The 27,830-nt window shown below is 45.6% G+C and overlaps 1 protein-coding gene across 1 annotated transcript in view; it reads left to right on the forward strand.

Annotated features, from left to right (window-relative positions):
* The first annotated feature begins 10,235 nt into the window (after positions 1–10,235).
* YIPF4 (Yip1 domain family member 4) overlaps positions 10,236–27,830 on the forward strand; it is a 30,424-nt gene continuing 12,829 nt past the window's right edge. The window contains exons 1-3 of the mRNA XM_040350815.1: positions 10,236–10,559; positions 21,938–22,100; positions 26,541–26,712. Of these exons, the coding sequence (XP_040206749.1) occupies positions 10,475–10,559; positions 21,938–22,100; positions 26,541–26,712 (420 nt within the window). The 5' untranslated portion in view covers positions 10,236–10,474. The remainder of the gene's footprint in view (positions 10,560–21,937; positions 22,101–26,540; positions 26,713–27,830) is intronic.

The raw sequence follows: 27,830 nt of genomic DNA on the forward strand, positions 1-27,830 counted from the left end.
AAGCCGGGGTTGTCTTCTTCACCACGTGCGGCACCGACCTTTAGGGTGACTGCACCATGGCGTTATGGCCTACTTGGCCGGGGCGCGCGTGCCACGCGGTGTTCCTAGACCATGTTGGTCCGGAACATCTGAGCTGTGGCGGGAGCCCAGTGGTCGACTGGGTTCCCATTTCTGAAGATCCCAAGCGGTATAGCTGTTCGGTGAGGAGTCCATCTGCGGAGAGCCAATGAGAGGCTGATGATCCAAAAGGATCTCGACAAACCACCGGGGATTAAGGTAGCCGGACACTGAAGGATTGATCACCTGTCAGTTGGTACCTGAGCGTCTAGAAGAAGGGGATCCAGGTGTAATTCTTTCAAGGAGGATCGTCTCCGTTAGCACAATCAGTGAGGGCCTGTGGCAGAGGTTTCTCCCTGAGTTCATTCCAGGAGGGTCTGTGGCAGAGACTTTACCTTACAAAAGGTTTGAGTGATACTCCGGCTGCCAGGTCAATGAGGGAGGCCTGTCCGGGTACACTAAGCCCACTCAGGCAGGAGTGGCGCAGAAAGTGTTACATATGTGAGCAGGACTTTTCCTATACTACGCCTGAATCTGCTGTTCTCCTTCTTCCTTCAACTCTTTCACTTTCACCACCAGTTTATTGTTTTTATCTGGCTGGGTAATAAAGAGCACAGAAAAGAAACTTGTCGTGGACATTCCATTACTATTGCCATATGGTAAATGTGCCACCCAAATCAAACCAGCAGCTCCTCCGGCGGTAGTGCTACACATGTGTAAAAGATTCCTGTTAAAAGAAGGCTCAGCAGACCAAGGGCCAAATCAACAGCCAGCGGCGGAAATTACGTTTTTCTAAACTTATGTCATTTAAGTTACGGCGCCCTAAGTTGGTCTCGTAAGTGCCGTATCCACAGCGCATTTGCGCACAAAATTGCGCTTACGTAACTTAAATTCCGAGGCGTAAGGCGGGGTTATTGCAAGTGGGAAGGAAGTGGGCGTGCTTCATTGTAATGAGCCGTGACCCCATGCAAATGAAGGGCCGGCTGTACTGCGCATGCGCGCACGAATCTGCTGCTCACTGGGCATGTGCAGAACTTTGCTCGGCGCAATCAGTGAGATAGGTAAAAGGCCAAGCATACTTAGTTTGAGGATCGCCCTGTGTGTAAATAGCCCCAGTCAAACACACTTCCCTTGCAAAAGTATTTCCCTGTGTTTCCCTTCCTAGAGCAAGTTGCTTCTGCTCTAAACGTTTGTCAGTGTTTGTTGGTGAGTTGTGTGTGATAGAGAAGTTTTGGAGGAGTATTAGATAGTAGTTGTTGTTTGTTTCTGATAAGTGTATTTTTTGTTTGATTGTTTCTGCTAAGTGTTATTTTTTTTCTGCTTGTATTTTGTGTTTGTTTTTTCCTGCTTGTATTTTGTGTTTGTTTTTTTCTGCTTGGATTTTGTGTTTGTTTTTTGTGTGTTTGTTTTTGACTTTGTAGTAGCTGTCTGCTTGTGTGTTTTGATTTTTGTTTCTTTGTTGTGTGTGATTTTTTGTTTGTTTGTCCTGTGAGTTTCTTGTTGCTGAGTGGTGTCTGTGATGGCACCCAAGCGCAGGAAGCTTAATTTTACCCATGTGGAGAAGCAAATCCTTGTTAGGTCCATCGTCCGATATGGGCGATATTTACATGGGCCTGAGAGCCGGAACACCTCCCCGGCCCAAAGGAAGAAGATATACCAAAAAATTACAGATCAGATTAATTCGGCGGGGGGGGGGGGGAGACGAGGACCCCCGCTGGCATACAGAAAAAGATCAATGATCTGAAGAGCGTGGTCCGCACTAAGGTGGCCAAGCTCACTGCCCATAGGAGGGGCACTGGAGGAGGGGGACCATGCCCCATCCGGCTGACTGAGGAGGAATGGGCAGTGGCCCGGTGTTTCCAGCCAGAGCAGGTGGTGGGCCTGCGTGGCTTTGACTCTGATGTTCCTGTGGGGCCAGGTAAGTTTTGTTTTTTCTATCTGGTGATTAGCATGTGTGGGTGGGGGAAGGGAAGATGTGCCAAGTGTGTGGATCCTCAAACCTGTGATTGTTTGGTGTCCTCCACAGATGACCAGGAGATTGCTGGCCCATCAGGCCAGGAGGTTGCCGGCCCATCAGCCCAGGAGGATGCTGGGCCATCAGGCCAGGCTGCTGCACCACCTCAAGGACAGGAGGCTGCTGAGGATTCCCCAGGGGAGGGGAGTGGCCAAACCTCCCCTCATGAGGAGGATGAGGGGGAGGAGGATGAGGGGGAGGGGGAGGAGGATGAGGGGGAGGAAGAAGAAAACCTGCAGCTTGGCAGGGAAATCCTTCTGGCCTCAGAGCTAATGACATTTGAGGATACCCTTGAGGCTACCCCAGAGGCTACCCCAGAGGCTGGCAGCAGTCAGGCCACCATCAGGGGTAGCCCCTCCCACTACTCCCCCAACAGGCTGCAACCCGCAAGGGTCACTCTCTCCCCTCCTCCAGAGCCACAAGCCTCAGGGGCAGGCAGGATGGCGACCCAGGAGACCAGGGGGGTGTTTGAGCGTCTGCCGGCCAGTCTGCAGAAGGACAATGCCCGGCAGACCCGCAGTCTGGGTGAGATACAAAAAAGTATCAACTAGATGGAGCACAGCCTGGGTGCAATGAGGGAGTCACTTGGTGATGTGGCCATAAACTCTTTGGGGGTCATCACCTGTTTGTGGGACCTGAAGACCGCCACAACAGGCGTGGCCCAGGAGGTGACTGCCCTGACCCAGGCTGTGCAGGACAATACCCGGGCTGGCCAGGCCAATACGGCTGCCATCACTGGCTGTCTGAACAGAATAGCAGTGGCCTTGGAGGGCAGGCCAGCAGGAGGACAGACACCAGGGGAGGCTCCTTCTTCCCCTGCTCACTCACCGCCCCATGAAGATACTCCCTCCCCTGCTCACACCCCCCCCCCCCGTGAAAATCCTCCAGTTGGCCGTGCCCGTGCCCTTGGGCAGCCCAGACGGAGCACTCGCCGCAGGAATTAATAAGCAGGGGTACTTTTTATTTTTTTTTGTTTTATTTTTTTTTATGATTTAGTTTATTATACTGTACTTATGATTTGGTTTATTTGTGTGAATGATGTGTGAATGTGGGGGGGTGGCATTCCTGATAAAATAAGGGTGTCACCCTCAGTTTTGGTGGAGAAGGGATCCCCAGGACCAGGGAGAAGTGATCCCAGGTTCCTGAATGGTGTATGAATGCACAGTGACATAATTGGAGCCGTGGCGTGGCGTTACTGCTCCCAAGTACCAAAGGGGGGGGGGGTACTTGGATCTAATCCAATTCGATGTGCATGTGATGTGTCTGTGCTAGGGACCACAGTGGTGTGCATTCATGCATTCTCATTGTGACATAATTAATCTGCGTTTACTAGGAATAAAAAACATTCTCATTGTGACATTATTCATGTGCGTTTACTGTGAAAACAAATATTATCATTGTGCCATTATTCATGTGCGTTTACTGTGAAAAGAAACATTCTCATTGTGACATAATTAATGTGTGTTTACTGTGAAAACAAATATTATCATTGTGACATTATTAATGTGCGTTTACTGTGAAAAAATGCCTTCTGCGAGGCGTCTCCTGGCTGCTGTGCCCTCAGCAGACCGGGTAGAGTGGGTTAGGGGGGGAATGCCTGGGTGGGGGGTCAGGTCAGCACGTATGTCAATCTGCAGTCCCCTTCTCATGGCAAAGTTGTGCAGCACGCAACATGCACCGATGATCTGGCACACAAAGTCTGGGGAATACAACAATGTACCCCCAGACTTATCCAGGCATCTGAAGCGGGACTTCAGCAGCCCAAATGTGCGTTCCACAACTGCCCGGGTGCGAATATGAGCCTCGTTGTAGCGTTGCTCTCCTGGGGTTTGGGGGTTCCTGAATGGGGTCATCATATGTGGTCCCAGGGCATATCCAGAGTCACCTGGAAGGGAAAAGACAGAAGGATATTAGTCATGCATGTGCCCCTTGTGATGTCTGCATCATGGGGGGGAACATACCTAACACCCATGTCACTCACCAATCAGCCAGCTGTCTCCATACATGTTCTGTTCCAAATCTCTGGAGATTTTGGTCTGCCGGAATATATAGCTGTCATGGCAGGATCCCGGGAATTTGGCACAGACATGCCAGATGAGGCCATGGGCATCCACGATTACCTGGACATTTATGGAATGCCAGTGCTTCCGATTCCGGAACAGGTGCTCTGTCTCATGGGGGGGCTGGAGTGCCACATGGGTACAATCAATGGCCCCGATGGTCCGTGGGAATCGGGCAATGTTGTAAAAGTCCGTCATGGTTTGCAATCGCTGGTCCTCCTGGGTGGGTTTTTGAAATTGATTGGCCATGCGTCTCAGTATTGCAGGGACTACTTGATGGACACACCTGCTCATGGAGGATTGTGCCATCCCAGCCAGACCTCCACTTGTGCGTTGGAAAGACCCAGTGGCAAGAAACTGCAGTGTTGCCATTACTTTGATGAGAGGTGGCAGGGCATGGGATCGTTGGGTTGGGGTGGTGAGATCATCCTGCAGGATTATGGTTAATTCCAGGATGGCTTCCCGGTTAAAACGGAAGTTGCCATAGACCTCAGAAGCAGGCATGCCAAAGAGATCTCGGCGTGGGCGGTATACCCTCTCCTGTGCCCTCCTCCTCCTCTGTGCCCTCCTCCTTCTTTGTGCCTCTAAAGTAGCGAGTGCTGCTAGGATCATGGATGGCCCGGGCATGTTGGCAGACAGTTTGAAGTCCAGCAAATAAGTGTTCTCAGCTTTTCCTCAATGCTGTTGCTTCAGCAGACCTTTACACAGCATGTGTAAAATTAGGGCTGCTTTTATAACGTGTAAATTTGCGCAGGGAAACTAACAGGTGCGCACAGGGCATAATCTACGGCGCACACACTTAATTATGTGGATCGCCCTATCTCCCTCATTTGCATCTTTGCCTATTAAAAACAGCGGCGTGACTAGCGTAATTTGCATCCGAGGATGCGCCGGTGTAATCATTTTAGGTAGGACGGAAAATCCGGATTTTAATGCGTAACTCGTTTTGAGGATCGGGCGCAAAGATACGCGCGGAGTAAAATTAGAAATCTCGAGTTAAGTCGGCGCATCTGCTTTGTGGATTTGGCCCCAAGTCTTTAACCTCAAAATCCTATGCATGTGCACAGAGAACAATATCATTCTAGAGACATGGCGAATTACATTCTGTAGGGCATCAACACAAATAGCAGCCCCAAAGAATTTTTTGAATTGTTCTAGGAGAACAGGACATATAATCATCAAGAACTTGTATTGATATAATGCAGAGACAGTTCACAAATGACCCGGTGAGAAGGCAGCCCAACCGGGAACACGCACAGTTCCAACAGTGTGTAGAGAACATGATTCAGCCGAACTGACAGTTCCCTTCTCATCAGGAACCTTTCCTTGCTGCTAGTTCTGTCCCTACCAAGCGGAGTACCTGTCCCTACTCTACCAACTCGCAAAATGTGCATCAAACCTGGGAGTCAGGGTCTTAAAAAGGCTCTGTTTGACTCAAGATGGCTGCCAGAGTCACATGGGGCAGCAGCATCCAATGGGATAGCTTCCCCTGGGACCCAGGAAACCATAGAGGAACCACATTTTTCCTGACTTCCTCTGCAGCTACAATGCCCCTGCGAAAGAGCACCACCTGCAGTGGAGAAAGTAGACTGCACCTGCTTACAGACATGGCCTAAATGGCAGGACCAGCGAGAGCAAAGGATGCCTTCAATAAGGTTTTAAATATTTAACAGGAGCAAGTGAGATGACAGGATCAACTACCAGTACCAGCCATTTTTTCATAAACTCTTTTTCCATAAGGTATAACTCCACAGAGAGTTCTGGAGGAATAAATACCTTGTCAGGAGCTGGCCAATCCTAATGTAAAGCGCAGTTAAAGTGGTTGTGAAGCCTCAAGACCTTTCTTTCCTGAACCCGATCCGATTCAGCAATGTACATGAGCACAGATGCTCCAGCTGCTGTCTGTCTTCTCATTGGACAGATTGGTAGCAGCTCCCGCTGCTGTCAATCAAATCCAGTGTCAACAGACGCAGCAGTGCACCACACGGGTGGGAGTGGCTTTCCGTGGGGGCACCCGATGAAGGGGAGGGGCCAGGAGTTTCAGCTGGCCAGCCCAGAAGAGGATAGGGGCTGCTCTGTAAAAAACGATTGCACAGAGCAGGTAAGTATAGGCATGTTTGGTATTTTTATTTAAAAAGAACAAAGAAAAAAAAAAAGTTTACAACCCCTTTAAGAATAGGTTTACCTTTAGGAAAAAAATCGTAAATGCACATATATTTTTGCAGGAAAAAAATTTGCATTTTTCACTACAGGAGCTTTCAACGCATTGCACCCACAATCAGTCTCTTCTCCGACAATGGCCAATCTGCTTGCAGTCTTCCGTTAAAGAGGAACTGCAGTCTGATCACATAATTTGTAATAAAAACATCTTTGCCATTCTGAAGCTTCCCTCCAACCACTTTGCATATTATTTTATATATACTGTGATTCTGTACTTGCCAAAATATGATATAAGATTGGCCTCTACAGGATACATATGGTGTAAAGTTAGTTAAAAGTACCATCATCCAGGATTCTAAGTTGAATAAAGATTGGAATTTGGGTCCCAAACCAAAAACCAGGGAGATTGTGGGTGATTGGACTATTGCGGTACGGTAAACAAATGTAAAAAATGCACATGTAAAGAAAAATAAAATTTTTATTAATATTGATGTAAAACAATAAAATACAAACAAACATGTAAATTAAAAAAGTGACACTCCATATGTATCACCACAGTAATCGACCCTTAATGCCGGGTACACACGAGAGGATTTATCCGCGGAAACGGTCCTCCGGACCGTATCCGCGGATAAATCCTCTGGCGGATTTTGATCTCCTGGTTGTACTAACCAGGAGATCAAAATCCCCGCGGAATTCCGTCCGCGGTGACGTGTCGCGCCGTCACCGCGATGATGACACGGCGACGTGCGAGACGCTGTCATATAAGTATATCCACGCATGCGTCGAATCATTACGACGCATGCGAGGGATGTGTTCGGACGGATCGATCCGGTGAGTCTGTACAGACCACCGGATCGATCCGCTGGAGCCGATTCCAGCGGATAGATTTCTTAGCATGCTAAGAAATTTTTATCCGCTGGAAATCGGTCGGCCCGAAATATATCCGCGGATAAATATCCGCTGGATCGTACACACCAGCGGATCTATCCGCTGAAACCGATCTGCGGATCAACTTCAGCGGATCAATCCTCTCGTGTGTACGGGGCCTAAGAGGGGGAAGGTCATAGTGGGAGTAGAGGTCACTAGGAGTTTCTCTACTAGTTTCGCAGACAATGCCGCTTCTTCAGGAGAACAGTCTGGAATAAATTAACAAACAATCAATAACTAAACAGATAACAGGCATAGAGATACAATCAAGCCTGACTTACATTAGATAGGGGGGAAACAAGGGTTGAGCTGCTTACCTACGACCCCCACCATCCGCGGGGGCAGGAGTGACCAGGTGAGGTCTCCTGCGGCGACCAGCGGGGGACATATGTGTGGATGGACTTGAAATCTAGGCAGGGTAACAATTGGAAACGTGTAAGGTGACCGTGAAAATTATGTGGCAATTGACAAAGAAACTCCAGAGGGAGGTGCAGGACATGGTGATAAATCAATAAAAAATAAATGAGTGAGGATGGTGAGAGTGCAGGGTGAGGCAATAAAAGGAGAAAAGAGAGGAGGGGGACGGTGGCGAGAGGGAAGGGAAGGGGGGAGGGGGAGGAGGAAGAAAGGGGAGGGAAACACAAAAGGGAAGGGGGATACAAAGGGGAGGGGGGGAGCCAGGGATGAGGACAGGAAAGGGAGGGGAAAAAGGGGAGGGAAGGAACGAGGAAAGAAGGGGGGGGGGGAGAGGAGGTGACGGAGGGAAGGGCAGGGGAGTGAATGTTGGGAGCACAGCAATGTGTAAGGGGGGAGTACCTGTACTGGTAAGTGACAGGAATAAGGGGTCCCTGGGAAAGGGACCCAGCCGGAACTGGTGCTTGGACAACATGGTGGTTGAAGGCAGCAAGGGCACTGCTTGGTGCATGGATGAAGAACACAAACAATTGCACCTGGGACTGGACATTATAGCCAGGGTAACCTAGATACATAGGGGGAGAAGGAGGAATTAGTCCCCTGAATACATGAGCCGGGTTAAGGGCTAGTATGTGATGGAAAACGTCCACGGGATAAGAAGAGTACAACTTACTGGGCACTGGGTAAAGTGGCAGCAATCCGGGACCGGGCGTTCGTCACACACAGAGCAGACTGTGTCTGCTTAAATGTCTCCCGCTTGAGTGACGTCAGTGCACGGCAGACTTCGCCGGCGCACATGATGTGGTTTGCGAGGGAATCGCAACCACGCATGCGCCCGTGTACTGCAACCAAGGCGTAGCCTTGTCAGTCCAGGGTGGGTGGGACAAAGAGACCTCACCTGGTCACTCCTGCCCCCACGGATGGTGGGGGTCGTAGGTAAGCAGCTCAACCCTTGTTTCCCCCCTATCTAATGTAAGTCAGGCTTGATTGTATCTCTATGCCTGTTATCTGTTTAGTTATTGATTGTTTGTTAATTTATTCCAGACTGTTCTACTGAAGAAGCGGCAATGTCCGCAAAACTAGTAGAGAAACTCCTAGTGGCCTCTACTCCCACTATGACCTTCCCCCTCTTAGGGGTCGATTACTGTCGTGATACATATGGAGTGTCACTTTTTTAAATTACATGTTTGTTTGTATTTTATTGTTTTACATTAATAAAAAAAAATGTTTTCTTTACTTGTGCATTTTTTACATTTGTTTACCGTACCGCAATACTCCAATCGCTCTCAATCTCCCTGGTTTTTGGTTTGGGACCCAAATTCCAATCTTTATTCAACTTGCCAAAATATGCAGCAGAAATCTCCCTGCACCGAGTCTTGCTGCAACCATTATAACTGTGGGCAGGATTTACACAGACTCACACCTCCAGCTGTGCAGCTCTCATTGGTCGTCTTATGACTCATCCCGCCTCCCTTCCTAGCAAACTCACATGCCGTTTCCACACGACCGTTATTCATGTCACACAAAAAACAGTTTTTCTCTACGTGATTTGTCGTGATTCCTCTCAAGCCTGCCTTGCATACAGAAGTTCGTGAAAAAAATGCACGTACAACGTGTACGACGGCACTATAAAGGGGAAGTTCCATTCGAATAGCGCCACCCTTTGGGCTGCTTTTGCTAATTTCCCCGTCTCATAACTTGCTTCTGAGCATGAGCGTTTTTTTCCCCCCTCGTAAAAGCGTACACACGACCGTTTTTCACAACGAGAAAAAATAGAGCAGATTCTAAAAAAGAAATTGGCCATTTTTCTCGTCGGGAAAAATGCTCTGGAGCATACACAGGTTTTTCACTACCAATTAAAAAAATTGCATTTTTCTCGTCATGAAAAGCGGTTGTGTGTACGCGGCATCAGAGTGAGAGAGAGAGAGGCGACCAGTTTCCTCTGCAGAATTCAGCTTCCGACCGAGTTTCTGGCTGAATTCTGCCGAGAAACCCGGCCGTGTGTACAATTTCGCCGAGGAAGCCGACGAGGAGCTCGACGAGGAAATAGAGAACATGTTCTCTATTTCCTCGTTGTTCTATGGGAGCTCTCGGCCCGCCGAGCTCCTCGGCGGCTTCAGGGCTGAACTGGCCGAGGAACTCGATGTGTTTGGCACGTCGAGTTCCTCAGCCGTGTGTACGGGGCCAGAGCTGTGCATGATGTCATAAGCCTAGGCTAATGACCAGACAAGAAACAGGAAGTGAGTTGTATGAGGTTTTTACTGGCAGAAAAAAAACATTTTACTATCCAAAGTAAAAACAACAAGGGGAGAGGATTTAATAGATGGAAAGATGAAAATATGACTGAAGTTCCTTAAACGCCTTCACTTCACGTTTTTTTTTTCTTATAGATTTTAGAATAAAAAGGCTGAACTAGTGACAGAATAAAACACGTGATTGTTAAAGGTATTTATGTGTCACAAACAAAGTGTGTCATTTCAGCCTTGTAATACTTGTATACTGATCCTGTACTACCTCTGCTTTCCTGATATATTTTTTTTTTACTGAAAGAACTTTATTTAAAACCCCCAGTAAAGCAGAACAAAACAAACACGATAATCCAGGAAGCTAGCCGGATATCCACCGTCTCACAAGCTTCGTGGCGGTGGGTGGGGAGTCGTGCATACCTTCCCTTGTTTATCTCACCCAAGCACTGACAACCGGGCGCTCAGCCTGTGTTGCCCGGCGCTAGGAGGAGCTGGAGTCGTGACATCATCGCGCTTGCCCTCATCACCGAAGCGGGTTTGAGACGTCACTAGCGTCACCGCCATCAGCAGCTTGTAGCGCTGGGGGCAGTAGGATGCAGCAGCCGGGCCCCGCTGTACGCCTGCACAGCAACAACCCACCCGGAGACTTCACCTTCGTCTCCTCCACCGAGGCAGATGGTAAGGCCTGTGTTCTCACCCGTACAGTCATGTCATCGGTGCCCGGCCAGTGTTTACATTGTCATAGACTCTGAGGCCTGCTACATTGTTATTGACAGCTGAGAGGGGCTGTGTTCTTCCAGTGCTGTGCTTCTAGTGCTCTAACGTGGCCAATCAGGCTCTGGCATTTAACGCAAAGTTGCCAACTGTTTGCGTGACATAAAAAGTACACAATTGTGCTTTGTATAATCACACAACTTTATCAATAGGATGAGCATAAAGTGTGATCTTGCTGCTTTTATAAACATTAGGCGCTGCGTTGTCTCTGCTTACTTTAGAAAGGCGCTCTCTGTACCTTTTTCCGACACCGCACGTGAACGCACTGCCCTTACGAGACGCAACCAGGTGCCAATTGTTGGGTCTCGTGCTCACTGGATGTTTTTGCTACCTCTCCTAGTTGCCTTAACTTGTTTAGGTGCTTCAGTCACTTGGGCGTTAAAGCGGGGGTTCACCCAAAAAAATGTTTTAACGTTACATTCAGGCGAGGTATGATAATGACATTACGCTGTTTTTTTTTAAAATCCTTGCCGTACATACCGTGTATGTGTATATATGTTCACCGCGGCTTCCGGGTATAATCTGCGGGACTGGGCGTTCCTAATTGATTGACAGGCTTCCGACCGGCGCATACAGCGCGTCACGAGTTGCCGAAAGAAGCTGGACTGCGAGTCGGCTCTATACGGCGCCTGCGCACCGACGTTTGGTGACGCGCTGTATGCGCCGGTCAGAAGCATGTCAATCAATTAGGAACGCCCAGTCCCGCAGAAGACCTACCCGGAAGCCGCGGTGAATATATATATATATATATATATATATATATATATATATATATATATATATATATATATAACGGTATGTATGGCAAGGATTTAAAAAAAAAAAAAAACGGCGTAATGTCATTATTATACCTCGCCTGAATGTAATGTTAAAACTTTTTTTTTTTTTTTTGGGTGAACCCCCGCTTTAAGTCATTTCATTAGTGCTTAGTTCGCTTACACGCGTGCAGAGTTAATTTTTTTTGGCCCCCCAATCTAAGCCCAGGTTTTCATTGGTGCGATTTGACATGTCAAATTGGCCATTGCCGGCAATGGCACCGTCCGTAACGGTGCAGCGCCTCACCAATTCCCAAAAGTAGTTCCTATGTTGGGGGGGCGATTTGTATAGACTTCTGCGCAGGAACCAGCACAGATGGCTGTCAAATCGCCCCCGAAGTCGGACTCTGCATTGCCGGGTTGAAGCCTTACAAGTTCAGCTGAACTCGCACAATTTCTAACCTGCAGTAAAGTGAACCTAGGCTAAACCACATCGGCCCTCCAGCTGATGTGAAACAAAAAAATCGCTTGAGGCATTGCAAGGCTGGCAGTTACTAGCATTACTCTATCAGGCAGAGCCATGATGGTACTTGTAGTTCCACAACAGCTGGAGAACCGCCAGTTTCACACCCCTGCTCTAAATGCCTATATGTGTGTGTGTGTGTGTGTGTGTGTGTGTGTGTGTGTGTGTGTGTACACGTCTATAGACACCAGGTGGCTGAGCTCTGCCCTCACTCCCTCCTCACAGGTTTTGATTGACAGCAGCAGACGCTAATGGATTCCCCCTGCTGCCTCTGTGTCCTGTGAGAAAAGAGAGAGCAGCGCTGCTGCTTTCAGGCACAGTGCTGGATCAACATGAGACTCGGGCCAGTATTTGGTGGGGGAGTGAGCCTTTACAACCACCTTAAAGCGGGAGTTCACCTGAAAAAAATTTAACAGTAGATTGAGGCTAATTACGGGAAGCACAATCGGGTGTTTTTTTTTTTTTTTTTTTAAATCAATGCAGTACTTACCGTTTTTGAGATAGATGTTCTCCGCCGCTTCCGGGTATGGTCTTCGGGACTGGGCGTTCCTATTTGATTGACAGCCTTCCGACGGTCGCATACAGCGCGTCACGCGTTGCCGAAAGAAGCCGAACGTCTGTGCGGCTCTATACGGCGCCTGCGCACCGACGTTCGGCTACTTTCGGAAACTCGTGGCGCGCTGTATGCGACCGTCGGAAGGCTGTCAATCAAATAGGAACGCCCAGTCCCGCAGACCATACCCAGAAGCGGCGGGAGAACATCTATCTCTAAAACGGTAAGTACTGCATTGATTAAAAAAAAACACCCGATTGTGCTTCCCACAATTGGCCTCAATCTACTGTAAAAATTTTGTTTTTCGGGTGAACCTCCACTTTAAATAGGTTGTTTACCTTTCTTTATGATTTTGTACCTAATGGGTAAGTGTTGCCTATAGGTGCTGTAAATATGTCTAAATGTGAGCCGTTTAGGAGATATTTACTGTATACCGCGCCGATGATTTCATTGGCGCATGCGCTCTGAAGGAACGGCCGCCCGTGCCATTTCTTCAGGAGCGTGTGCCGTTACTGACGGCTCCTGCGCGCATGCGAGGGAGTGACGTCACCCGACTCTGGCCGGTCACAGAGCTAAAGTCCACGACTCTGAAAGGAAGACAGACGTAAATGGATGCGGCCTGCGGCGGGGACAACGCGTGCTAAGTTTGCTGGTAAGTGTGTCATAATGTGCTAGTATGTGATACTAGCACATTATGCCTTTTACTTTGCATGGAAGAAAAGAAGGCATTTGCCTTTCATGTCTGGCTGTTTTTGGGTATTGGTCATATCTCTGGGCAGCATAAAAATGATTTTATTTTTTTATTGGACTATTGTACTGAGAGAGTATTATAGAGGTGCTTAATTCTGATTTCCTTCTCAATGTACTTATCCTGGTATGAATTCTTTGGGTCATTGACCTGAAACAAGCAGACGTCATAGTGAAATCTGAATTCTTAATCTGGATTTATTTTCTGGGTCAGTATATCAAAGTATTGCCATAGTGAATCCAAGAAGCTAGCACATCTAGAAGGGCAAGTTGGCAATGGCAGTTTCCATATTTTCTCAACACAGGTTTCCTTTATGAAACTTCTTATAGACATTAAAGGGTGGTGCGTTGTGTGATCCTGGCACCCTCAATCTAACTGTAGCAAGTTCTGTTATTTTACTGGCTTAGCTCTGTTTACAAGAATTAAACAAACGCGGAAATAGTTACCAGGGTTAGAGCCGGTTCACACTGGGCCGACTTGTCAGGCGACTCAGCCGCCTGACAAGTCCTGTCCCATTCTATTCAATTGAACCGTTCTAATAGGAGCGACGCAAGTCGCTCTGCCTTAGAAAAAGGTTCTTGTATGACTTTGGGGGCGACTTGCATTGACTTCTATACAGAAGTCATTTTGCAAGTCGCCTCTGAAGTCGTTTTTTTTTTTTTTTTTTTAATTCTTTATTTTATTAGTTTTTTCAGGTTATCCACATCATGTTAATTCATTTACACACAAATATGCCTTCTGTATGTAACAACATAACTAAAAACATTCCACTTCTCTTTTTCTTACATTCTTTCTGTAAGTGTTTATAGTAGTAACTATAGTTCCTGAATAACCCATACATATACCTCCCGTCCCCCCTTCCCCCTCCCCCAAAAACAAAAAACAAAAAAAAAAAGGCGAATCTCTCCAGGTTATTGTCGCCAGTGCCCCCCCTCTCCCCTCCCCCTTCCTTCACGGGTCTCTCTCTCTATATCTTATATAGGGAGTCCATGTCATTCTGTACTTATCTTCTTGCTCTCTTATGCCCATGGTAAGTTTCTCCATCTGTTGGATTTCCGATATTCTACCTAACCATTGTTGTTTATTTGGGGTGTTTACACTTTTCCATAGAATTGGGATACAAGCCCTTGCTGCCACCAATAGGTGTCTGATCAGAGACCCTTTGAACCTGGCCAACGAAATTGGTATATCCAATAAAAGGTATGTGGCCGTGCTATCTCCCAAATCCACCTCCAAGATATCTTTAACTGTATCCCTGACCGTTTTCCAAAAGTCTTTTAGCTTTACACACGACCAGAAAACATGTAGCATTGTGCCACATCGCCAACATCTATTTGAAACTTCCGGAAATATCCGGTTTAATGCTACGGGAGTTTTATACCATCTGGTAAGGATTTTATATCCTCCCTCTTGGTATCTGGTCGCCAATGAGGCTTTATGTGTAAAGTCAAAAATCTTTTTTATCTGATTCTCTGAAAACTCGACGTCCAACTCTCTTTCCCAGGTACGTATGAACGGTAAGTCCTTTGGTGCTCCCATCTCCACCCAGATGCTATACATCACTGAAAGACCATGTCTCAACTCCTCTCCCTTCAGACATATTTCCTCGAATCCTGTGAGATCTCTGAGCGGTCTTAGTTTTAATGCTTTAATAGCCGTCTTTAGTTGATTTTGTCTCATTACATCTAGTTCTTTTTTTATTGCCTCGTCCCTTTCCTCTCTTCTTGCCCTTGAAATATCTCCCTCAAAGTGTATTACTCTACTCCAGCCTAAGCGTTTTACTATCTTAAAAGTAAGGGTCTAAGAGTCCTATTTGAAATTTAGGGTTTCCTAGTACCGGGGTCAGTGGGCTTGGGTATGTCGCTAGCTTATTTTTCTTGAAAAGGTTTTTCATGACACGTAGAGTTGCGCCTACTGTAGGATGTTTCTTAACCTCCCCTGGAATTTCTATTTCTTGTATCCAGACCATGCCTTCAAGGGGGATATTTGTGATTTTTTGCTCTAGAGACATCGATGGTCTGTGGTTTTCCTGGTTACACCATTCAACCACCCTGAACATATGTGATGCCTCATAGTATCCCACTGGATCCGGGAAGCCCACTCCTCCCCTCTCCTTGGGTAATGTTAAAATTTCCCTGCGTAATCTCGCCGTTTTTCCTGCCCATATGAACTTCGCGAACCTAGATCTTAGATCCTTAAGAAAGCTCAAAGGGATCTTTACTGGCAGGGTCTGGAATAGGTACAGTAGTCTTGGTAACACATTCATTTTTAGGATGCTAATCCGCCCAAACCAAGAGTAGGTCTCCTTTTCCCATCTCGTGAAATCAGATTTAATTTGCCTTGCTAACGGCGCAAAGTTTAGTTCAAAAATTCTGTTTAGGTTTTTTGATATTTTTGTCCCCAAGTACAATATGTGGGAATCCGACCATTTAAACGGGAAATTCTCTATTAGTTGATCTTTTATTTGTTTGTTTACTTCTATCCCCATCGCCTCTGATTTGCCGTAATTGACCTTGAAATTGCAGAGGTCTCCAAATTCCCCTATCTTCTTCATCAAGGGGGGCAATGATAATTCTGGAGCCACCACTGAGAACAACAGATCATCTGCGAAAGCCGCTACTTTATACTCATTTCCTTTGATCCGAAAACCTCTTATATCTGGATTTGATCGGATTGTCCTCAGTAGAGGCTCCAGTGTTAGGATAAAAATGATCGGAGAAAGCGGGCAACCTTGTCTATTCCCGTTCCAAATTGGGAATGGGTCCGAAAGAGCCTCATTTACCTTCACTCTAGCAGAAGGACACGAGTAGAGGCTGGCAATCCAGTTCTGCATGCCCACCCCATGGCCTATAAATTTCAATGTTGCGTTCAAAAAAATCCAGTCCACCCTATCGAAGGCTTTCTCCGCATCTGTTGAAATAAGTGCTACTGGCATATGATAAAATTGGGCCAGGTAGATGGTACTTAGCACTCTGTGCGTGTTCTCTCTCCCTTCCCTTCCAGGGACAAACCCTACCTGGTCTGGGTGTATGAGAGAGGGGATATATCTTACTAGTCTGTTATTAGAGGAGAAACAATATCAAGCAAGTGGACATTGATGGTCAGACTTTAAGGCCAAGGAAGTATGGTTTTGTAAAAATATATAATTTAATAGCATATAAATAAATTGTACATAAAATAAATAAATACAGGAAAAATTGTCACAAATTCATCAACAGCAGGTGACCACTGTACATTCCTCCGAAGTCGCCAACACACGTTTCGCCGTGGGGCTTCTTCAGGGCGAGGATGAGGAATATAAAGTTAGCAGAGAGATAGAAACTTATCTGCAATGATACAGTGTGGCACATTAGTAAAACAAAAATATTAATCAAAATACAGAATAAAAATGAAATGAATAAAGGTGTCATAGTGTGTATTTACATGGCTGGTGGTCCCTCGATGGGTGCGTCCACGGGGCATATAAGATACAGATGGAGATATAACAGGTCGGGAGATAGGCTTAGGCACAAGCTTCCATATATCGAAAATCTGGTTGACAAAAATGTGTGTGTGTGTATATATATATATATATATATATATATATATATATATATATATATATATATATATATATATATATATATATATATATATATATATATATATATATAGCAGTAATTAGATATAATATATGAATTCTTATTAAAGCTGCTGTCAACGCGCAGACGCAGATACCATATAAGAAATGAGAATGGAGTAAATAAAGATGAGGAATAAGGCGAGGAGAACAATATTCCTCATCCTCGCCCTGAAGAAGCCCCACGGCGAAACGTGCGTTGGCGACTTCGGAGGAATGTACAGTGGTCACCTGCTGTTGATGAATTTGTGACAATTTTTCCTGTATTTATTTATTTTATGTACAATTTATTTATATGCTATTAAATTATATATTTTTACAAAACCATACTTCCTTGGCCTTAAAGTCTGACCATCAATGTCCACTTGCTTGATATTGTTTCTCCTCTAATATTATTACAGATGTGGCCCATGTGAGTGCTATCCCCGTGTTTCCACTTTAATTCCCCCCTTTTTCTTTTCCTCCTTCGCCTTTCTCTCTCCTTCTCTTCTCTTCCCCCTTTTTTCTTCCCATTCCTCTTTTCTTTCCTCTTTTCTTCTCTCTCTTCTACTCTTCCCCCAGGTTCTCTAACCTAACCCCTCCCCTCCTTGAATCATTATTACTAGTCTGTTAGCGATTATCTTTGATTATCTTCAGGACGCCTTGCCAAGTCGCCCCCAAAGTCGTGCCGCCCCAGTGTGAACCGGCTCTTAGGGCCCTTTCACACAGGGCGTATCAGTAGTCATCTGCCCCATGAACCTCCGTTTGCTCAGCGGGGATCGCTCCGTTGATCCCCGCTGAGCTGGCGGATGACAGGGCGGTCCCCAAGTGTGGAAGGGGCCTTATTAAAACATACCATACTTGCCTGCACTGTGCAGTTTGTTTTGCACAGAGTCTTCTGGGGTCCCTTGGCGGTTATCTCGGCTCCTCTCCGCAAGAGCTAACCCCCTTCTGGGAAGCGCTTTCCCAAGGGGGTTAGCTTGCGGGCACGCACCTGTGTGATACTCGCTCTGCCCCGCCACGTCATTGATTTGATTGACAGCAGTGGGAGCCAATGGCTGCACTGCTATCAATCATCCAATGAAGAGTCGAGAAGACCAGGCCGAAAAGCCAGCGCGTTCACGACACGGGACTTTCCAGGGCTCAGGTAAGTAAACAGGGGGTGCTTGTAAGCATCGGATGTTTTTTCACCTTGCTGCATAAAAAAAAGTCCCTTTAAGAGCATTGGGCGGAAGTGACCTTTTGACGTTGCTTCCGACCTGCAATGATATGGAGATGGGTGGGGGCCATCTTCCCCCTCACTTGTCTCCATGTTAGCCCAGGGACAGGACCCGATCACCTCCTCTGATACCAACGGCTCTGGTAAGTGGCGGAGGGCACCGGAGAGCGGTAGGACACTTTTATCTGAAAGCGGACCGCCCGCTCTTTAAGAGGGTACCATGGTTATGATAGCTAGCTGCTCTTACAAGTATCAAGGTATTACTGTTTTGGGGGGTGTGTGGGTGGTTGTTTTTACCATTTCAACTCCGGAAGGATTTACCCTCTTTCTGACCAGGCCTTTTTTTTTTCGATACGGCACTGCTTTGCTTTAACTTAAAATTGCGCAGTTGTGCCACGCTGTACCCAGACAAAATTTGAATGTCCTTCCCTTTTTTTTTTTCACATAGAGCTTTCTTTTGGTGGTATTTGATCACCTCCTGCGTTTGAATTGGAATTTATTCATCAATTTAGTAATGTCAGCGATCGGTTGTGTGTGTGTGTGTGTGTGTGTGTGTGTGTGTGTGTGTGTGTGTGTGTGTGTTTGTGTTTTTTGCGGGATCGAACACCTAACTGACATTTTTGGGAACCAAGTGACATTATTCTAGTAATCAGTGCTAAAAAATATTTACTGTTATTGTACGAATGAAACTGTCAGGAAAGGGGTTAACATTGTACAGTCAAAGGGTTAAATGTGTTCCCTGTTTGTGTTTTCTAACTGTATGGGGGGGGGGTGTGACTGGGGAAATGCACAGATCCATCTTCCTGCCTAGCAAAAAGACAAGATCTGTGCGATCTACCCTGTCAGAACAGACATTTTGCCTTGTTTACACAGACAGATCCCCATTCTGTCTCTGTGGGGAACACTTGTGGATGACCAGCGGACCCGCTGATTGGCTCTCCCGCTGGCCAATGGGAGCATGCGCCCACAAAATTCAGTTCATGAGCAGACGTACACCTACAGTGATTTGCGGGAACAAGACAACCTGCCACAGTATAATTTTGGCTGGTCGGAAAGCGGTTAAACAACAAACGTGTCATAATTGCCTGCTCTGTGTAATGGTTTTGCACAGAGCAGCCATAATTCTCCTCTTCTGGTGTCCCCCACCGATGCACTTGGCTCCTCCTGCCTTCATAGTTCCCCAATAGCAAGCTGCAAACTATAGTATAGAGTGCCCCCTATAGCAAGGTAACAAACTTCTGCCTTTTAGAACCACTCACTTCCTGCCTAGGACTACATGTCCCATGAGACATTGCTCCTCGCATATTCAAAAGTTCTCAGGCACTTATTGACACGTATAGACGGTGTACTAACCTGTATGTGTGGTTCACTGTATTTTCTGATATTTAAGCCTATTTATGACATTTGTCGCTTGCAAGTTAAAATCTGTATTTTTTTTGCTAGAAAATGACTTGGAACCCCCAAACTATATAGATAGATCCATCTCAGAGAATCTAGAGAATAAAATGGCGGTCGTTGCAATATTTTATGTCGCACTGTATTTGTGCAGCGGTCTTTCAAATGCAATTTTTTTTTTTTTTATTATTGAAAAACAAACAGTAAAGTTAGCCCCAATTTAATTTTTTTTTTTTGTATAATGTGAATAAATAGATACCCGATTTTTTTTTTTTTTTTTTTCCCTTAATGCTGGTTCGCACAGGGGCTGCTTTAAAGTCATCAGACTCCGAAGCCGCTTTGTAAAGCGTGACTTTAGTGCGGCTTGCAAAACAACATCTGTATAGAGTCAATGCAAACCGCTCCCAATTAGCCCCAAAGTAGTACAGGAACATTTTTTTTTTTTTCTAGGTCGAATGGTTCCATTGCAATGCAGGGAGCATGACATGTCAGGCGGTTAAGTCGCTTGACCAGTCAACCCTGTGTAAACCAGCACTTGGACCCCATTCACACCTGACCGTTTTGTAGCTTGAAGCCTAAAGCTACAAAACGCTGGAGGGGAAAAAAATCTATTATTCTCTATGGAGATGTTTCACATCTCCACTCCAAAACAAGTTCTGGGACTTTTTATTTTTTAGGCAGATTTGGGCGTTTTTCTGCTTTTTACATTGGTGACCTGTACAAATACGCTGCAAAAATCGTGGTAAATTTGCGCGACTTTCTGCCTAAAAATGCTATGCTCAGGTGTGAATAGGGCATTAGGTTTTCAGTAAACTTGTCAAGCAATGGAGTTTTGCAACATTGTATCAATTCTGTAAGCAGTTCACTCTCTGCTGTCAGTGTGTGTGTGGGGGGGGGGGGGGGGGGTTCAGGGGCTAGGAGAGGTTTGGGAGCTCACAGAGGACTGTAAGGGCTTATGTACACACAGACTAGGTTGACCTCCCAGCTGCGGGGAAAAAAAACACAACCCTAGCAGAGAGTGGTCGAAACTTTCCTTTCCACAGCAGCTTCTAAACGCTTGTAAAAGCATATATGGACATATAGGCTTTTATGGAGTTGATGAGCTATGGCAAAAATTGCTAAAGGCTTCTAAACTCCAGTTTAGAAGCTGTAGTGTACATGAGCCCTTGCAAGGAGGCAGAAAAACACAGTAAGAAGTGATTTAATTGGAAATGTTTCTTCAGCGCGCATGCGATGATGTCAGCGCAAGTGTATATGGTAAATATCTCCTAAACCTTGCAGGTTTAGGAGATATTTACAGTACCTACAGGTAAGCCTTATAGGCTTACCTGTAGGTACAAGTGGGATAAGTGGTTTTACAACCACTTTAATAAAACTCATTGGCTACTCCAGGGTTTGACAAATTTGCTTGGAATCAAGGAGCCAGCTAAAAAAGTTAGGAGCCAGAAAACACGCCCTGTCCCGCCAAGCTCGCGCGCAGAAGCGAATGCATACATGAGTAGTGCCCGCATATGTAAACGGTATTCAAACCACACATGTGAGGTATCGCCGCGATTGGTAGAGCGAGAGCAACAATTCTAGCCCTAGACCTCCTCTGTAACTTAAAACATGCAACCTGTAGAATTTTTTTAAACGTCGCCTATGGAGATTTTAAAGGGTAAAAGTTTGTCGCCATTCCACGAGCGGACGCAATTTTGAAGCGTGACATATTGGGTATCAATTTACTCGGCGTAACATTAGCTTTCACAATATAAGAAAATATTGGGCTAACTTTACTGTTGGAAAAAAGTGTATTATTTCCCCCCAAAAAAGTGCGCTTGTAAGGCCGCTGCGCAAATACGGTGTGACAGAAATTATTGCAATGACTGCCATTTTATTCTCTAGGGTGTTGGAATAAAAAATATATATAATGTTTGGGGGTTCTAATTAGAGGGAAGGAGATGGCAGTGAAAAAAGCATTTACTTGTAATGCCAACGACCACCACAAGATGGCGCCAGATCACAGAAGGAAGCTTAGGCCTGCGGAAGGCCGCAAAGCCGCAGCCTCAATTAACGGCGGGCGCAGACTGCCGTGATCGCGGGGCGGGAGGTTGGGGTGCACGGAAACACAGGATCTTGTGTCCCCGCGCCAGGACACGATCTCTTGTCGCAATTGCGACCAGGCTCCCGAATTTTGTTGGGCCCTGGGATACTCTAATTGGGTTTTACCCAAATATGCTGCATTGAACAGTAGTCAAGCATAGAGTGCTTTAACATGAATTTTGCCATTTGAGCAAACCAAATTTATACTTCAAAAAACTAAGCCTATGTGTAAATGCATGTCGGCATGTACATGAATGCGTCCGTTCTGGTGTTTTTATCTTTTGCAAGCAGAATTGGTTTTATTGTTGGGTTCTTGTGTATATTAGCCAGATCTGTTTACTGGTTTTAAGAATTTATCGTGTGTGTGTAATAATATTTTTTTTTTTTTTTTTTTTTTTTTTTTTTATAGATCAAACAGACCTGACTGGGTCAATAGCAGCACCTGATGTTAAGTTAAACCTTGGTGGAGACTTCACCAAAGAGTCAACAGCCACCACATTTCTTCGCCAAAGAGGTTATGGTTGGTTACTGGAAGTAGAGGAAAATGACCCTGAAGATAATAAGCCTTTACTGTATGTGTTTGCATTGAATGTTTTTCATTCATTATTTGTATGATATATATATTTTTTTTTTTTTTTTTTTTTTTACAGTGGACCTGTTTTATAACTTACAATGCGCAAAAATGCAGTAAATCCTGTTTTAGCATAGCTGTAAGGTTTGAACTACATGACCATATATATTTTCTCATGATCTCATAAAAATATGGGGGGGGGGGCTAAAACAAAAAAAGTATTACATTGCAGCATGGTTATGCCCTTAAAGTGTTACTAAACCCAGTAATATGAAAATAGTTTATTCCCCCCCCCCCTTTGCAATGCCCACAGCTTATTAATCTTCTTTTTTATATTAAACTACTGCCACTTTATACCTTTTTGGCTGATCTGTATACCACGGTCATGTAATAAACTGCAGGGTCTGCCCAAGTGCTGAGTGTTCAGATAGGAGGAGATTTCCACTACAGCCTGTGTCCTCATGCTGTAATAGGAGGCAGATAATCCATCAATCAAGACATGACACTCCACCCACTGTCCTTTTTTTATTTTTTTTATTTTAAGTTACTGGCCATGGAGGAGGGGGGGAGGGACTAGACTGTCATTGTTATTTAGGATCTGTATACACACCCACGTGTGATGTCAATATCATTTGACCTGAAAAACTCAACAAGGAAATATGCTCTCCAGCAATAGAGACTAAACTGAGCATGTGCAGGGGGACCACTCTGACGGTGTATTATCTGGCCTTGCCCAGAAAGCCCCTGCAGGAGGGGGAGGATATATGCATATAGGATCAAAGACTTTTTAATCTCATTTTGACTGCTCTTTGCAAGCATTCAAATATTTAACTTCTACCACTCTGGCTTTTCCATGTTTGCCTGTTTTTCTCAGGACTGTGAAAGAACTTGGGGAGAAGCCAGGTTATGTGGAATATGTGCTCTTATAAAATTGTGCTCGAAACAAGGATTGTTCTGCACTATTTAACCACTTGCTGTAAATGTAGTGTGGACAGGTGGCAGTGCCAGGCTAAGTGACATATGAGTATGTTGCAGGTTACTTCTTTGGTTTTCAGGCGCTCCCTTCTAAATGGTGCTGTGATTGGTCACAGCCAATCCACAGGTTTACAGCCAAAATCATTGGCTTTAACCTGACAAACGGGTGCTGTGGCCAATCGCAGCACAGACTTCTGTGTATTTGTAAACCGAACACTCGGGGATCTGGCAGGTTTCTTCCTCCCAGAGCTCTTTTCATTCAGAAAGGGAAGTCGGACAGATTCTGTGAGTACAATCGGCATGCTTACAGTATACTTGCATGCACTTGTTAGGCACATTTAACCCTGCGATTGCCCTCCACATTTAACCTTTTGATTTCCCTATCACCCAGCCAGTGACAGCGTACAGTATTGATTACTGTATTAGTGTCACTAGCAAAGTCGGTGTTCTTCCCAGCCAGTGTGAGTTAATGGCAGATTGCCCACCAGTTACACTATTGGTAGCAGATCAATGCAATTACAGTATACTGTCTGTACAGATCAATATCATGATCCAAACTATACTAGTGTCCCCAAAAAGGCAGTTTGGCTTTTACCAAAGATATGTACAGAATACATTTTGGCTTAATTTTATGAAGAAATTCGATTTTATTGGACATGTTTATTTTTTTTATAACAAAGTAGAGAATATATATTTGGTGATCAAATACAGGGTGTCCCCTACTTGCAAACCTCGGACTTGCAAACGACTCCTACTTACAAATGGAGGGAAACGACAGGAAGTGAGACGAAATTCTCTCCTGTAAGAGTTAATATGGGGGAAAAGCTGTCTCCACTGATGCTTTATCACCAATCCTTGTTTCCCTAATAACCCTAAATTTTCAAAATCCATTTGTCATTGGGACAGAAAGTGAGGTGAAATCTTCTGAACAGGGGCACAGACAGCAAAACAAATGTTACAGGGGTGATGACCCTTCCCCATGCTATCCAAAAAGCTTAAAAACTATTTTGGCTGGAGCTACACTTAAAAATTACCTGTTCCGAATTACAAACAGATTCAACTTGAGAACAAACCTACAGAACTTGTTTGTAACCCGGGGACCCCCTGTACCACCAAAAGAAAGCTTTATTTGTGTGAAATAATTATATACATTGCATTTTAGATACAGTGTTGCATGACCAAGCAATTTCCAGTTAAATTAGTGATGAATAGAAAAAAAATTGCCTTGGTCATGAAGGGGGTAAAATATTTTGGAGGTCAATTGGTTAAAAAGACACCTGGGCAGAAGAGCTTTAGGCCTCATTCACACTTAGGGCCGTTCGGGTCCGTCTGTCACAGACCTGAACGGCCGCTCCATGCATCGCTATGGAGCGTCGGATGTCAGCGGAGACATGTTCGCTGACATCCGACACGCTAAAAACAGACGTATGGGGGCCACATCCCCATCCGTCCACGCGGATCAGATCGGGTAAGATCTGATGAAAACGGACATGCTGTCTGTTTTCATCAGATCGCTCCATAGGACACAGCGGTGCCCGACAAGCCCCTCCCCGCTCAGTGAGCAGAGAGGAGCTTGTCATCCATCGGCTCAGCGAAGATCTGCAGACTGATCTCCTGCTGAGCCGACAGGAGCAGGCAGACTCTGTAGCTACTGGGACTACCCAGTGAAGTGAATAGCCTCAGATAAAACAAATCTCCCTACATAAGTTTTATTTGTATATCTGCTGTCTTCAGCATCATATACGGTTTAGAAAGTGAACACTGTTACATTTTTTTTTTCCCTGTTTCAGCAGGGGAAGGGGAGTCTTGGCATGCACTGTTTGACCGCTGATTTGAGGCAAGGCACACACAACTCCCCCCCCCCCCCTCCACATAGGCAGAGAAGGGAAGGAATGTGCAGAGCTGTGCTGTGAATAGACAAGCCCTCTGCTAATCTAATTAAAGCACCCACCTCAGCACATTTCCAGCTGCTTTTATCTCATGTCTCGGATAACTTGTCAGAAGTTATGCTGATAACAGAAGAACGGAGCAGCAGAAAGACACGGGAATTAGGGCTTTGGAGAAAGATAAGTAAACACTACAGATATAGGCACAATGGGGCAGATCCACAAAGAAATTACGCCGGCGTATCTATTGATACGCCGGCGTAATTTCCAAATTTCCTCAAAACAAGATACAACGGCATCTCGGCTAGATCCGACAGCCGTACGTCTTCGTACGCCGTTGGATCTAAGCTGCAATTTTTCGGTGGCCGCTAAGTGGCGTTCCCGTCGAAATCCGCGTCCAGTATGCAAATTATTTACGCGATCCATGAACGTACATCCGGCGCATTTTTTTCCGTCATTTCCGTTCGGCTTTTTCCGGCGTATAGTTAAAGCTGCTATTATGAGGCGTACTCAATGTTAAGTATGGCCGTCCTTCCCGCGTACAATTTGGGTACAATGACGTCACCGTCGTCAGCATTGGCTGGTTCCGGTTTAATTTTGAGCATGCGCACTGGAATACCCCCAGGGACATGCGCAGTTAAAAAAAAAAAAAAACGTTGTTTACGTCGGGTCACGACGTATTAACATTAAAATACGCCCCCATCACAGCCATTTGAATTCCGTGCCCTTACGCCGCGAGAGATACACTACGCTGCCATAACTTACGGCGCGGATTCTTTGTGGATTCAATTTAAAAAAGATAAGTTACGGCGGCGTAGCGTATCTTAGGTGTGCCCAGGTCAAATTTCATGAATCAGGTTTCAATCCACTTTAACTATAAGGCAGTTGCACCCAGCCCTGAGAGCAAATGGAGTAACCTTCACTTTGTGTGGACTGTGCGTAGGGCATATTTTGCAGTAGGACATGACTGTATACATATGATTTTTTTATTTCATTGTGCCTGCTTATTACTCCTATTCCTACTTGAAAGATGGTGTAGTTTGAAGTGGCTTTTAAAGAGGAGGTCCAGCCCCCCCATGAAAAATTAAAAGTTGGCAGCTACAAACTTTTAATATATGGTCACTTGCCTGTCCAGGGAGCCCACAATGTCGGCATTCCCACCCGATCTTCGTGATCCGCTGTCGGGTGCAGCCGCCACCATTCCTGGCAAGGGAACCCGGCAGTGAAGCCGAAAAGCTTCACAGCCAGTTCTCTGCAGCGCACGCGTAAAGCTTGCTGCGTCTTCTAGTTGGTCCAGCGGAAGAGGAAGGAGATGGAGGGCGAACTTCCAAGAGACCGAGCCGCAGTCCCGTTCCCGGGAAGCGGTACCTGTCAAACTCATCACCACCCCCCCCCCCCCCCCCCCCCCCAAGGTGCCAAGTGTCGGACTGAAGGGGGGAGGAGACGGATAAGTGGAAGTTCCACTTTTAAATGGGACTCCGCTTTAAATTCACTGGCATGCCAATTTTGAGTTGTGGTTCACTTTCTTATGTGTGCATATCTTTACATTTGTTTGTGTTCTTTCTTTCCTTTAATTATAGGGAGGAGTTGGACATAGATCTTAAAGACATTTACTACAAAATCCGATGTGTTCTGATGCCGATGCCATCTCTTGGATTCAACAGACAAGTAGTTCGAGACAATCCTGACTTTTGGGGACCACTTGCAGTTGTTTTATTCTTTTCAATGATCTCACTCTATGGCCAGTTTAGAGTAAGTGCAATTCTGTTGGTGCATGTAGAAAATTAGTGGAAAGTTCCCCACTTGGCAGTTAGAGACCAACTCCAGAAATCTTAAATTCTTCCTTGCAGTGGGGCTGTGCCTGCACTACAAGGGTTAACTGTTCATTTTACTTTTAGGGGGCATGGAAATTATCAGGTCTTGCTCAACAAAAATTACTTTTTTTTTTTTTTTTTTCCAATTTATTTACAGAGGTGGTTGTCAACTTTATTTGTACTTCCATCTTCCTCAACATGCATATTCCAGTAGATAATCAAATACTGCCTGCAGACATTTCTGCACACTGTCCCAACATTTTTAACTAATCCTGTTGTCTGGTTATTGTTATCTGATCTCGCACATGTGCAGTCAAATTTGTCACTTACACCATGGTCACACCAATCCCGACATTGAAATTGTGCTACTTCTCTTCCAAGTAGCACTAATTTGAAACTGTGCTACTTCAAGTTATCTGTGCAACTACTTCATGCACACATGTCTATGCAAGTCGCACCTGAACTTTCATGAACTACTTCTACTTTCGATGCAGTCGCACCGACTTGACCACTTCTATTGTGGACAATAGGGTGCGACTTAGAGCTGCACGATTCTGGGCAAAATGAGAATCACGATTTTTTTGCTTAGAATAAAGATCACGATTCTCTCACAATTCTCACGGCGTAAAATCAGCCTTTTCATAGCCACAAAGCAGGGCTTTTCCTGAAGCCCACAGCCGCCCATTCTGTTCACAGGTTGGCTGAGGGGCAGAGACTAGAGATCAGCTGACTGGTGAGGAATGTGAAGTGGGTCCCTATCTTCTGATTTCGACATAGGTGTCACTGCTATGAGACACCACAAAGCCAGAGAGACAGTGAGTCTCTCTAATAATAGTTGCTATTATTAGTCCCCACTATTCTCAGTAGATGACCTTGATCAAGAACACCTGAGTTGGCCGATCAGAACGCCCCCCAGCACTGCCACTCATCCCAACTCTCTGCCAGCACTGCCACTCACCCCCCCCCCCCCCCCCCACCAAGGAGTAAGAGAAGTAAAAAAAAAATGGCAAATACATGGAAGGGAGAGGAAAAGAGAGGGTGGAACAAAGAAAAAGC

Source organism: Rana temporaria, chromosome 4, assembly GCF_905171775.1.
Source record: "Rana temporaria chromosome 4, aRanTem1.1, whole genome shotgun sequence".
In the NCBI taxonomy this organism is placed as follows: Eukaryota; Metazoa; Chordata; class Amphibia; order Anura; family Ranidae; genus Rana; species Rana temporaria.